This window comes from Wyeomyia smithii, chromosome 1 (assembly GCF_029784165.1).
Source record: "Wyeomyia smithii strain HCP4-BCI-WySm-NY-G18 chromosome 1, ASM2978416v1, whole genome shotgun sequence".
NCBI lineage: Eukaryota > Metazoa > Arthropoda > Insecta > Diptera > Culicidae > Wyeomyia > Wyeomyia smithii.
In genome coordinates, this window is record NC_073694.1 from 32,182,116 (window position 1) to 32,196,854 (window position 14,739).

At 39.7% G+C, this 14,739-nt stretch overlaps 1 protein-coding gene across 1 annotated transcript in view; it reads left to right on the plus strand.

Annotated features, from left to right (window-relative positions):
• The window catches only part of LOC129719073 (uncharacterized), a 57,637-nt gene that overhangs the window by 3,785 nt on the left and 39,113 nt on the right, over positions 1–14,739 (plus strand). The window contains exons 2-5 of the mRNA XM_055670458.1: positions 11,367–11,520; positions 11,719–11,933; positions 14,143–14,276; positions 14,365–14,620. Of these exons, the coding sequence (XP_055526433.1) occupies positions 11,367–11,520; positions 11,719–11,933; positions 14,143–14,276; positions 14,365–14,620 (759 nt within the window). The remainder of the gene's footprint in view (positions 1–11,366; positions 11,521–11,718; positions 11,934–14,142; positions 14,277–14,364; positions 14,621–14,739) is intronic.

The window sequence follows — 14,739 nt, forward strand, 5'->3', positions numbered from 1 at the left end:
TCTGGTCCTTGATATCGTTCGTCAGAGCTAAGAAACATATTCTTTTCAGTTTTTTCCAAGGAATTACAAGTTAGAACAAGGTTTCCTTTCTCTTCACTAAATATAAGCCGTTCTCGCAAATAAGCTGACCAGAACATTAGCAGCAAGTCTGGTTTGGGGAATTGTGATCGTAATGTTGTAATGGCAGGAAGAACGATGTTCCAATGAGACTTCTTCCTTTTGAGAAAAGTTCTTCTTACAGTAAACTCTCTCCGGGGAATCATAATTAGCGATATTTGCAAAAGGAACGAGGTTTCGATACGACCCCTTCCTGTTGACGTAACAAATCCTTCTTTTGAAAAACCTGACCATTGAGGAACGTATGATGAGATCCCTCGACGAAATTGTGATTTACCGATATTCGTAGAAGCTTGAAACGAAAGAATAAAAAATCTCACATAGCACTGATTTCAGTAATAAGTATGCCACTTACTTCAATAGTGGTACTGTAAATAATATAAAATGCGGACTACAGAAACCTGGGTAGTTGCACAACAAATCAATTGCTTCTAATCATATTTGCAGAGATGTCCTCTAGGATTATTGAATCATTTTGCGTAGTTATTTTTTTTTTTGAATCACGACTAATTTTCAAAAAAGGTTTATGCGAAAATGGTATTAAAGACTACAGATTACAGATTTTTAGAGCCAGAACGATTCGTTTGATCGGTGTGACATCTTCGGCGAAGTTATAAATAACACTGTTGTATTTTTGAAAAATATATGCTCAGAAATAAATAGTTTTCTTTGCTTTGGTAAATTTTAGCTTTTTTTCATTTCTCTTTTATTAGACAACAATTAATGTTTAGATAGATTTTTGTGGTTTTAGAGAAAAATGCAATGTTTAGAAATGTGTTTTTTGAGAAAATGTAATTTTAATTTCTTTTTGTACAAATTTTTTTTCGTGCTCTATATTATTTTTAGAAAGACAAAATTATTATTTACAGCTTCACCGAAGACGTAACTCCGATCAAATGAGTCGTTCTGGCTTTGAAAATATTTTTATTTAATAATATCATTTTCAAACAATACCTTCTCAAAACTAAGTCGTGATCAAGCTTAGGAAAATGACTGGAGAGCGACACTATACTGACGACTTTTCTCACTTTTCACTCTAACAGCCTCATGCATGAGCTATGAGAGCTCACATACAGCTACAGCTTACACAAGACAAAGAAACTGTCTCGTATTGCGTACGACAGCTCATTCTTGCGCATGTATTTTGTTCGTTCGGACATGACAGCCTAGTTTACTCATTTTGAGGATGTCCTGTTGCTGTTGACAGCATGCTGATCGGCTGCGGCTGTCATCGACTTGCATTTTTTCGTTTCTTCTTTTTCACAGGCTGGTGGCATATTGAATACAAAACAAACCGATTCCATTGTTGTTATTGTTCCCCACGTAAAAAAACGTGCTTCGCACCATCTTTCTTTCATTCTTTTATCGACCTTACAGTCGTGAATCATAATCACCTGACATCCCGCTCGAATTCGTGTTGAAGGACGTCGGAAGATTATAGGCTGTCATTTGCGACAGCTTGGAAATACCAACAGAGGAGATGAAGGAGATTAAAAATAACAGCCCATATGGAGTTGCATGTGTGCTGTCGTCAGTTGCTGTCGGACTGTTTACCGAACGTGTGGGGAGCAGAGAGAGCTGTGCAATACAATGAGAGCCGGATCAGTTGAAAATTTGCTGTCATTGTCTTGCAGTCATTTTCATAACACTGGTCGTGATTCAAAAACATTAAAAATGAGTATTTTTTTATTTATATAATAAATATTTATATGTTTATGTAAATCCCCTAACATATGGTTTATCAACATTATTTCTCAACAGTTCATGAAAGCGACCGACAACCGTCATTTATAATCAAGTGCTCGGACTTTTCTCTAATGTTTTCCATAACGTTCTGCACAGACTGATTCTAATATCGTTTGAATTTTTCCACGGTATTCGCTGTCTAAACATGTTGGCGAAGATACTTCTTGACCAGAGCCCAAAATCGTTCAATGGGACGAATTTCGGGACAATTTGGAGTATTCATTTTCTTGGTAACAATTATCGCGTTTTCCGATGCAAGTAAGGCCTCGTACACAAATTACGTAACGCATGAAGGGGGGGGGGGGCGGAGTTGAGTCTGCGTTACTTATTGTTACATAGGCGGAATGGAGGGGCGGGGGTAGTAGAGACAGTTACGTAACTGTGATGTTTGCTCGAAATTGAAAACTTCAGAGGGGTGTAGCTGATCAGGGTAACGTAATTTTAGGGGAGGGGGAGTCATGTCGAACGTTACATATCGTTACATAGGGGGGAGGGAGGGGGTCTGAAATCTAGGTTTTTAGCGATACGTAATTTGTGTACGACGCCTAATCGGTGATGAAGATTTTTTTTTCCTGTATGACTGAAGGGCACTGGGTACTGTAATGCCACTGCGACAGTCTTGCTGATTGTCTTTTGATTGCTGTTCACAGGTTACGGATTGCTCGTACTCATTGATGGAGTAGAACTGTTTTGTTGTAAACCTGTACCCCAATTAGTTACAACATAGTTGATGAAACTAATGACCTGATTGGGATTAGAGCTCCATAATTGGTATGGAGTTAAAAGGTAGCTCCCTAGAAAGTTGTACCTAGAGGAAGCAAGAGCTTCGCAAGAGCAAAGCAAATGCTCTGAACTCTCTGGTTCAGATTTGCAAAATTGGCAGGTGTCGTTTAACACTACACTGATTTTCTTTGAAAGATAAAAAGTGGGACAGTGTCCGGTAAGGAGTCCCGTGATTATCCGTATTTCACTACGATTAAGACTAAGTAACTTTCTGGCGGTTCCGGGGTTCGGATAGATTTACTGTTGAGCTTGTCTAAAACCCTGTACCTGTTGCCATTGGGATGCTATTTCTAGCCTTTCCCAAGTTAGTAGTTCGTTTTTGATAGCAGAATTGGACGTACCCAGAAACGGCTCTGGGCCAGTAAACCGCTGAGCTGAACCTTGCTAGGTGTGGAGGAGTGATGGAGATCTTCCTTCGTCTACTGAATGGGATTAGGACTGTTATTGAGGGGTTTAGGTTTAAACCCTCCTGTAGACACCATAACGTGGTGGCATTCAGAGCCGCTTGCATTCGGCTCGACAGAGTTGCGTCGTCTTTACCTCTGACGATGAGGACGATGTCATCAGCGTATCCAATGACCTCGTATCCAAGCTGTAAAAGCTTATTGAGAAGTGCGTCGACAACTAGTGACCATAACAAGGGCGAGAGAACTCCTCCTTGCGGGAATCCCTTGATCACTGACATTGTTACAGACGAATCTTTCAAGGTTGATGTGATCACTCTGCTAGAGAGCATTGCGCGTATGTAGCTCCTTGAAAGTATGGTCGATTCCCTTATTGGAGAGAGTCGTATAAATTGATGCAAAGGACGTGTTATCGAAGGCCCCTTCAATATCAAGAAAGGCACAAAGCGCCGTCTTCTGATAACTCAGGGACTTTTCAATCAACGTCACTAAGCTGTGAAGAGCAGTTTCTGTTGACTTGCCGCTTCGATAGCCATGTTGGTTCCTGTTCAGCGGGGAGTCTTAAAAAATTCATAACGGATATATTTATCCATTATTTTCTCCATCAACATGAGAAGTGATGAAGTCGGACTTATGGGTCTGAAAGTCTTAGGTAGGGTTTTATCCTTTCTTCCAACTTTGAGGATAAACACTACTTTCACCTTTAGCCAGTTATCCGGAATATGGCCCAGGATAAAGCTGGCTTTGAAGTGGTTGATGAGTTCGAACATGATTGCTGCGGCCGATTTTTGTAGAAAGATGGGTAGTATGCCGTCTGGATCTGGAGACTTCATAGGGTCGAATGACCTTAGAGTCCAACCTATTGAAGCTTCCGTGAACAGTCGACGGGCCAGCAGGATGGACTCCCGAGACGTCATATGTCTCGAATTGTCCCGCCGCGACCCATCACTATTCAGTTTTCGGTCTCTGTCGATCCAGGAAAGTAAAAAAAGTGGGTGATCATAAGAACCTTCAATGTTTCCTTGGTAGTGACAGTGAGGCATCCATCCTTACTTGTCCTTAACCGTTAGTATGGTCTTCGTACATCGTCTTCTGGAGCCGCGTAGCTTCCGGCAGAGTTTGGATTTGGCAGGTCCGCAAGGTAATTTTCCTCCCCGAACTTCCGGATCGCAATACGCACCGCTCTCATACCAACGTTCTTCAGTTTTTACAACTTCATGAGTGATAATGCTGGAACACGATGGCATGTCATTTTTCAACGGAAAGCTTTCGATTTGTGCATGAAACTTTATTGTGATTTGTGTTCGGTTTAACGTTTCAGTGTAAACATTAAGATGGCAGACAGACAGACCGAATAGAAATATGTAAATAAGTCTTTTTTTCTGGGACTCTCGCCCGATCGCTCGCGTTGGCGTTTAGCATTTTTCAGACCTAACTAGTATCTCCTATCTCCAGTTCCCCCGGTGTGCGTGTTGTATGCATACAGAGTAGAGAAAAAAAAACGCGACAAGAGCAGTCAAGCAGCATTTTTCCCGGTCATACAGCATGCAAACGTTGATGATTTCAAAGGCTTCAAATGCTTCTTGAAATCACATCACGATCTGTAAACTGCGTTATAGAAAAAACACAAACATTCGCCTTCTTGCAAGCTATCTAAAATACACACTCATTAGTCCATGGAAACTCATTAGGACCTGTTTGAAGATACAAACCACATTCGCAACTCTGATCACATGGTATTACACATTTCCATTTCAAGTAAACACTGAGGAACGAAACGAAAGTGTTTCTAACTAAACATTTGAAGTTATAACCGTCAACTGATTCTGATAATGTGTGAATAAAGGGGACAGAAATGAACCTGAGCGTTGCATCAATACAAATGCAGCGAGCGAAGACTCCATACAAATGCATTGCGGTTCTGGTTGTATGTTCTCCGCCAGAAACATATACAAGCGTGTAGCCGTCATATATTTGTTACTTTTTGATTATTACACTTTGTGTATAAGGCGGTGTCATAGAACACAAAAAGTAATATTATGTTGCTATAAAGTAACAAAATCTTCCTCTTTTCGGTTGGGAGTATTTAGTCTGGCAATTTCGAAAATGTATTCCAATTTCTTTTGTTTATCTGCTCTACTGAGAGGTAAAGTTTCCCTTTCCATATAGTGAAAAGATGCCATTTTGCGCTGAAAAAAAAAAATGGTTTGAAGTGTTAGGTATTACCCGTTTTGTATTCGTGGGTTTCCTAAAAATCTTTAATTCTAAGTCCGTAGACTTTCTGACTACAGCGACGTCTAGAAAAGGTCCCAAGTAACACAATAGGCTATATCTGAGTTTTTTGGTACTAGATAGAACCAAAACATAAAACCCTCAATGCCGACCACGCGGCTATGAAGACCTATTAACAACAGCTATATGCATGTGCCATGGCTAGTTGGCCCAGGTTTATTGCAGTCATCAAAACTTCATATGCGCCCCATCATAAGACCAGACGTTTTCAACAGACCGATTTGCTTGCCTCGAATTTTTAACTGAGATATATTCTTCAAATTAAGTGTAAAGCACCAAATTTTATCTTGGCTTCATTTCTCAATGACAATGTTATACTCCGACAGTGTAGTGAAAACAGAAATGTCTGAGTTTTCTTTCTATAATGGTTAATTATTATTGTCATTAAAATCGTTCTTGTGCATGTAAAACCACATGCCGTGAAATATTTATAGTGAAACCGGCCACGATTTTTATCGTAATTACTGCGCGTCGTCGTAATTCTGTTGAAAATGAATTTTCAATTAAAATTTTATTCTTCTGCACTAAGGTATATGAATAAATGCCATGAGTTGTTAAATTTTGTTAAACGTATAGTTTAATCCATCATTCGAATTTCAAAACTATCCTGTAGTATCGGTAATATTGTAAAATAAAATGCTGATTTAGGATTGAATTCCATAATTTTGCATTTTACCCATTCAAGACGACTTGTTGTTTTCGGATAAACCCTGGAACGCATCCAAAATCCTTCTTCATAACTGGTTCTTTTAATTTGATCAGAACACAGCATATCTTGAGCCCAACAAGCCTATCATGGTATTAATCTGCCTAAGATACGATCATCAAGTTTGATTTCAGCCACAATTATCGTCTGCAGGTTTTAGTTTTATTTGGTCATCAGTAGGACTATTTTCATGGCTATTAAATAAAACCAAAATATAAATTGAGGGGGGGGGGGGGGGGAAGTGATCGATTTTCCAGAACCAAGTTTTTTTGGTTCCTTTTGGGGCCCCAAACAACCCTAAACTTACCGGAAGTCGATTGGTTTTGTCTCAGCTTGGCGCATTGCATTTCAAATTTGTATGAAAATTTATATGGGAAAACCTACTTTTTTGCATTTACCTTTCTAGAGAGCTCAATAATAATGTAATAATGCATTACATTATGTAAAAGTATAGTATTTTAGATGCCTAACAACTTTGCAGAAGGCACTGAAGAACCAGGATGTCCCTAAGGCCATAGCTGTTCAAAGTTGAGTATGTCGATTTAAATGCAGAAAATCTTGTTTTCTGCCAACATTACCAATGTACCGGCGCCAGTAGGATTCCCATCAGAAATAACCTGTCGTAACGAGTTTATACACTCAGCTGGATCAAACAAATAAATTCAGGTCAATATTCTAGGCGTAGGTAGAATCTACAATGTGTTTCAGAGGTTACTTCTGATGGAAATCTGACTAACGCCGGTACACTGGCAGTGTTGGCAGAAAAAATGATTTGCAACATAAATTTCGACATACTCAACTTTGAACAGCTCCAGTATTCTTTTGGGACACCTTAACTCTTTGATGTCTTCGGCCAAGTTGTTAGGCATCAAAAAACCTACCATTTGGAGTCATGGAACCTACGGTTTGAGTCACTTTAAGCTCTTTAGAATAGAAAATGCAAAAACGTTGGCTTTTCCATACAAATCTTTATATACATTTGAAATGCAATGCGCCAAGCGGAGACTAAACCAATCAACTTCCGATAAATTTAGGATTGTTTGAGGCTTCAAATAGAACAAAAAAACTTGGTTCTGGCTTTCTGCTATCAAGTTTCGTTTTTTCCATATAACGATTCCCCACCCTAATAATCATAGACTTCTCAAATTTTCAACGAAAGCTCCTCGGATTTTTCATAAATACAATTGGGTAAAGTTTCCGTCATATCAGCAAGGCAATAAGAAATAATTGAAATGGAGTGGCTCATTAACATTAGTAGATTTTGTAATATATTGACGACTTCTCTCGTATTTTTTAATTACTTTTATTAAATCTTTAACATATGTTTAAATGCCAAACTTTTAAACATATCTTGGTAGATGGAGGCTACTGGATTTTTTTTCGTGGACTTCTTCACTTTGTGAGAAAAACCCGGGTGTCTGCTCGTTCCTCACTTATACTATTGGCCTAGTCCCTCCTACCAAATAACATCAATTCTAATTACCTGGAGAAGATTCGTCGTGCGTCATTCTGGCCAATTTCATTGGCAAAAGATACTTATTTTTTGTTTAGAGGAAGTTACAGCTATTATAGAGCTCAGTGTAAAAGAAGGGTAAATGGTGAAAGAGCCTGAAAACAAACCCATGCTTCTCTGGAAGGTTGAAAAATAATGAATTTTTGTTTTTTTTCGGGTGTTTAAAGTAAAGGGAATTTTGGCTAACGAATAAGGTATATTTGGAGATGTATTTTGAATGACCTGGATACAAATAAAGTAAGTACAGGTATGTTCCGTTTTTGGCAACATGCTTTTCGATTTTCAGTTGCCAAAAATGGAACAGTGCTAAAAACGGAACATTTTTTTTCTGAGCATATTTTTGCTTTTTTATCATTTTGAATATTGGTAAAAAACATTTAAATATTATTTAGACCCTAAAGTGTCTATAATTTTGTCTCACGAGTGAAAATTCAACGGATAACTTAAGGCGCAACGAAGGATTAGTCCCATATATTCTTCTTCTTCTTGTCCTATTGCTGAAGAGTCATTGGGTATAATTGAGTGAAGTGCTCAATTGCGGCTGAGAGAAGTAGCTTTGTGAAAAAACTTTTGTTATTATTCAACCTCTCAAGTAATTTATAATTAAATAAATTAAACAGAATGTTCCACGGAACAGCGTTCAAAATATGTAGAAAGATAACAACATGGAAAAACAGTGCTGTTTGTTCTTGTAGTATTTTTATCTTCAAAAAGTTAAAACGCTCAAAAGGCCATCATTGATAATTTGTTATAAAATTTTGAGTAAAGCTAGTCGATTATCTTTATCTTAAGAAATATTATTCACCAAATAAAATGAGAAGAAATATTTTTTTTGTATTTTTGTGATTCAATGTTCGCAATGTTTTGCATCAATGTTGTTTTTTGTTCGAAATTGAGAAAATTTGGTTGTAACATTTATAGCTTACTTTTTTAATGATTTTTTTTCGAAAAACAGTACTTTCTTTGTCTTGTTCTACATTTTGTTAAGTAATTTATGTTTCTAAAGTTGAAGACAAAACTTTCGTTATTCATATAAACAAGAAGAAAACATGGGAATAATCTTTTATTTACAAAAAATTGCATGCGTTTTTCTTAAACATTTTTCACACTCTTGAATTGTCTATCTAAAAACCATTGTCTAAAAAAATCTGAGATGACCTTTTTTTTCAAATCATTTTTTGGTTTTTCATTATTTAGATATATCGATATATGGAAAAGAGGTTCAAATTTCAGACCTTTTCAAATGATAGTCTGGATGAATTTTCAATAAAAAAAAGTATGCAAAGTTTTCTAGTGTAGTAAGGCCTACTCACTCACAAATGTTCATTAAATTCTAAAAGAACGTTGCCAGCCTTTGATTCGATTTGCCAAAAATGTGTCATATATTGTATGTATTTACACTAGTAGAGAACTATGAGGATTAGTTTTGAGCCGCCAATCAGTAAAAGATTAGAAAGAATTAGAAAAAAAAAATTGTGTTGCCAAAAACGGAACCAAAAGTTTCCAAAATTGGATCGTGCCAAAAACGGAACGTGCCAAAAACCTTCAACCTCCCCGCCTAGGTTATATTTCCACACCTTGGACTTAACGTTACTCATCAAATTCTGTGCAACACCGCAAGTGTTCTTCTTCCTTACACGCATTCATCCACTCTTTCTTCTAATCCTGGTCGTTTTTGAAGACTTGTTCTGTTTTCTGGTGCACGCGCTTCCTAACTCAGAATTTGTCGAATCCTTCCACACAAAAACATCATTGGCTTCGTACCACTCGGTTTTCTTCCACTGTCAGCTCCCCACTGTGAGGTCTGGGTGTTCTTGGACGATTTCACAACACGAAGCACAGTCAAATGGTCGATTTTCAACTATTTCACTGCCCACCTGTGCGACTAGGCAGGATTTTCCACGACCGCGCCTAGAATTTTTTATCGAAGCACTTTTTGCTTGGAAGCCATCTACACGCAAAAGTGGGATGGTGCGAAACCAGTACAAAATTGTGCGTTTTTAGCGCAATTGTTGATGTGGTTTGGAACCAGTACAATGATTGCGTGTTGGACATAACGCAATTAATGCTCTAGCGTTTTTTCAATGTATTTGTCAGCTCCAAACTACTACACCTAAACAGTTTCAGCTGGTATCAAGCAGCATTGCAAAGCGAGCGGGAAGCAAAACCTTCCTCCTCCTTTCTGCTTGAGAACGAGACATATGCTACGCTTCTCAAGTCTTGTGCACACACGCTTTCCCCTGAGTAGCAGCAAGCACACACCGACAGTATAAGTGAGACTAACAACACTGGCACCAAGTATGTACAGCACGGGTGTCTCGCTCATTTCGTAAAGCGACGAGACGTCTCTTGCGCGTCGCAATCCGAACCGAAAAAGAAGCGAAAGAGCAACCTGCAAATTATATGTGAAGTATCTAGTCTCGTCGCACGTATATGGAAAATCTACGAGCAAAAGAGAAAGAGCAGTCACTAATACACTCGGTGTGAGGAATAAAGTGTCGGTATATGATACATATCCTGATTTCAATCTATGTCAATGTATTCGCAGTACAACTGCTGCGTTATCCTTTTCACACATTTATTGTGCGATTTTAGTGCAAAATTTGTGCGAATCGGAAAGTACAATGATTGTACAAGACTTGAACTTTTGCGTGTAGATAACCACTTGACAGATTGTGACCAAATTTTGTACGCGTTAACCATTACACTCTAAACACGATTGATTCAAAGCTACCACAATATGATCCACCACTACTTTCTTTCCCACTCCGAGTGCAATTTCTCAACCTTTTACCAGTCCTGAGCTCGTAGAAAAATCATTTGCTAACTGCAAATCTACCACTATATTTAATGTCTCAGCGTTTTTCTGAATCTTTATAGTTAGGATATCGATACTTTCAAATACTTTTGCGGTAATTTTATTGTTGTTTTGGTGTTTTATTGACAGCATGCACGTGATTTTTTATTGTTATTTTTTTTAACATTCGGTGAAAATTTTTAACTTAGTGATATGCAGTTTTTAATTTGCGTATCAAACTCTATCGTTATTTCACTGTTGTTGATCCAGTATCAACTTTTGTGAGCAAGATCTAATATTCTAATTTAATTTATTTTAATTATTCTGTATTTGTCCGCCGCCGTTCATGAATAATTCATCGGCATTTATATTACAAGTTACGTCTGCGAAAAGTTTCAATAAAAGCTTTCCGATAATCTGAAGTTTAAGGCCACGATTAACCAATAAATAGCAATCATTTTTATGTACCGTCTCTGTAGAATAAATTGTGGTAGCTCTCCTTGCAACGCGTTAAAATTGGCTACCACGCGTCTCCATCCAAAGTTGCTACCATGGAGCCGCATTATGTTTTGTTGATAAGTTTCTTTTTCATTGATTTTTCCTAAGGAATTTGTAATTTAAACATGTTGTGAATGGTAGCTTGTGGTTTGTTGACATAGTCCTGTGTAGAAAATATCATTCGTTTTGCTGACTTCCCGGAAGGTAAATTTAACAGTCAACATTAACTGATCTGAGAAGCAAAATTCATCAAAAACAGAGCCCATTGAAATCCAATATAGGCTGTTATCGTACAACATGTGCTGCGTTTCAAACCTAGCTGACTAATATTTGCGCTTGTCTAATGAGTTTTGAAACGTCGGAGATTCTTACCTCATGACAGGCTGCCTGCGGTCACCAAAGCGGCTGCTGTCCAGTCGAACTGTAAAGCTGCCTCTCTACGGTGTCCCCTGATTCCTAGCTGTGATGCGTATTCATAACTTCGCTTCCATTTCTCTACATTCTCCACAGATTTCAAGCTGATCCGAACGCTGCAACTGACGGAAATCATCGTACCGGACGTAGTGGATGTTCGCGATACACCGACCCTGTCCTGCAGCTACGATATGGGCACACACAAGCTGAACTCGGTCAAGTGGTACAAAGACGAGCGGGAATTCTTCAGGTATGATAGATGCAATGTTTAAGCAGATAACAGCCTCATGGCTGCGAGTTTCACAGCCTAATATCGAATTTGCACAGTGATTGGATTCTTCCGATAATTGCTCGTTCGCATCTTTGCATCGGACATCGCTGATGACGGACACAAACATATAACATATACCTACATGTGTATATTGTCTGTCGTTTTGCTACTCTACAGGTACTCACCGATGATGGAGCAGAACGTGATGATATTCCCGGTGGACGGCGTGACGGTGGTGCGGAAATCGCCGGTACATTTCTGCAATCGCTTCATGTGCAGCATCCAGCTGCAGCAGCTGAACATCAAGTCGAGCGGTTCGTATCGATGCGAGATTTCCGGCGATGCACCGGAATTCAAGCTTGCACACGGTGTCGGCAACATGAGCGTTGCAGGTGAGTGTGAAAGTGTGATTTTTCTCGTGTTTACGCGAGTGTTAACATGTGCGGTAAGCGGTTGCCTTGGGGGAATATCGAGCGAGCGAGATAAATTCGATCGGGGATCACGGGAGGCACGGCTTCGATAAATTTGACATCGGTTTAATGCTAATGCAATTAAATATTAATCCGGCATTATCTGTCGGCAAACAATGTGAAGTTGATGGATTGATATACTAAACTGCGTATTTGGTGGAATCAATTTAAGTTGTGCTTCTTTTACGGGTAGTTGATGTATGTGACAATAAACTTAAAGCTCTAGTCTCCAAATTCAAAATTCTCTGACACATCTAATTCACCGATATGTTAGGAACATTGACAAAAGTTAATTTAAAATTAACATCATTCCTGGCTGAGTAAATTAGTCCTCACAGGCATACTGAACCGTATCGTTAAAGCTGCTCTGAATACGATTTCGTTTCCACAGTGACGCACATCAACGTATGGTTTCATTCAAAGCAACCCCCGAAATAAACTCAAATACAACGCGCCACCCTTCGATATAAATGTTGAGCAGCTTTTCTTCGAGCGTCGGTGTAGGTGTCGCTGCTGCTGCTGCTTCTGCGGTGGTAGCCGGGCAACATTCTTTAATTTAATCCAACGGCAATCACAGCCACAAACCGTTGGAAACACTCTCGCCAGCCCCCGATGTTGTTCCTACATCCCCGAGCCACGTTTCGCATGGTTAGAGTTTTCTTCGGTCGGTTGAAACTCCCTTCGCTCCGATACCGGCGGTTTACCAGGTGGAAGGGGGAAAATAAGACACAAGAGAGCCGGTAAAATTTTAATCTTCAAATTATTCAAATTCTAAGAAAACCACAATCGATCCAATTCATTCCCTATTGAACAGATTTGTTCGGCCTGCCTGATGGCCTGGAACATCTGGCTGAGGCAGCTGCTTCAGGAGACGAGTAGGGGAAGTATCATCGAGAACGAACGGAAGATTTGATTATTATTATCACATCGGGATGACTGGTCAGAGATTTCGTCTGCTTGGTTTCATCTTAGATCCGCATTGGGGGTACATTGTGGGACAGAAGCGAACGTTTGCAGTCCACAATGTGACACCTTATCACTAAGCAGTATTTTGACGCACTCTCCGGAAACCCAACGATCGACTCACCGTGCTCCGGACGGGGTGTGGGAAGGCTCGCAAGTGCCGGAAGATTTTCTGCATTTTCATGGTTATCTCTTTATTGTCATCCTGGAATGTGTCTCTGTTGTTCTGACCGGGCCGATGGTTTTATGCCTGCAGCGGTTTTCGATTGAAATAAGCCGGTCCCGAGATGTGGAAGATGAATGAACTGAACTGCGTACGTTTCGGTACCGCTGAATAATTCCTCCCGGGCCACCGGATTGCGCTTCAGCTTTCACCATCTCGTGCTCCTTCTCCCGCAAATTATACGTTCCCCCAAGAGAGCAGGGTTTGGCTTCGGGCTTGGGAAACGAACTTAATGTTGTGGAAAATTTATTGTTTCTTTTCTATTCGTCGGTTTTTGTGCCGATTTTATACTTCTGAGTCGCTAACGGTCGCATCGTCTCCGTTCGGTAATGCCAAAGCCAAACCGCGTCTCGCTTGTAAGTGTGTGTATGTATGTGGGCTCCGAAGCGCCCATGTCTCAGATTTCCAGCAGCTACCTCTGGCACAGTGAGTTGGCATAAATGGGAATTTCTAAAAAGTAAATTGTGCAATTGTGACTGTTCATTAAATCTGCTCCGTTGATCAATCACTGCTTTTATTAGGACAGTTGTTAGAGTGACGGCTGGCATTTCTTGTTAGCATCGCGAAATTCGGCGAACTGAACCTTTAACCGAATTTGCTTAAAATTATACTCGAGGAAAACTCAATAAACATTTTACTATCTTTTGCGTTTTGAAATTAAAAATCAACGAAAAATACGGAAATATTTTATATAATACATGTAGTTGTGAACTCATCAAATGGATTCTACTGCCTTCCACGAATAAGTTGGAAAAAGTGATGTGATTGATTAGTTCTAGATCTCATTTACCAAAGCAAACTTACCAAGGGACATTTTCGCAGCCATGTTTAATTAGTTTTTACTCCTAGATTCAAACAGTTTATCTCAACATGAATTATAATGATAAATCGTCAAGCCACTAATTGGATTCCATTCGTTGTCTTTCCTCGCTTATCCCCGAACAGTGCTTCCCCAGTACGACCCAATCATCAACGGCTTGCAGCACAACTACGCCTTGGGTGATTTCGTGGTGGCGAATTGCTCCTCGGACATGTCCAGCCCACCGGCGCGGCTATATTGGTTCATCAACGATCGAATTGTAAGTTATTGACCGCACTTGACGCCCTTGTTGTCGGTGGTACTGTACTAACTCCGATTTGTGTCGTTCTCGCGTTGTTTCGTCGCAGGTTCCGTCGGATTATCTGCAGCCACAGCAGGAGACTACGATTGAGAATGACGGCTTCATACTGCGCTACCGGACGCTGGAGATACGGTTTCACATCGACGAGGACCGGCTTGGGAAAATTAAGGGCAAGCTGGCACTCAAGTGTCTGGCCCGGATCGACGCTATACCGCAGGGCACGCGGGAATCGACCCAGGTCATGTACATACCGATGACGGACGAGCTGCGAAATCAGAAGCTCATTAACTGGCGCAGTGCGGGTAAGAGACTATGTTTTTCGGAAGCAGTAGCTAACAATTTGCGTCATTATTGAATTGCCATTCTTGGTATTTTATCAGGACTCCATAAATCACCTTAGTTTTTTCTTCTATGTTTAGTT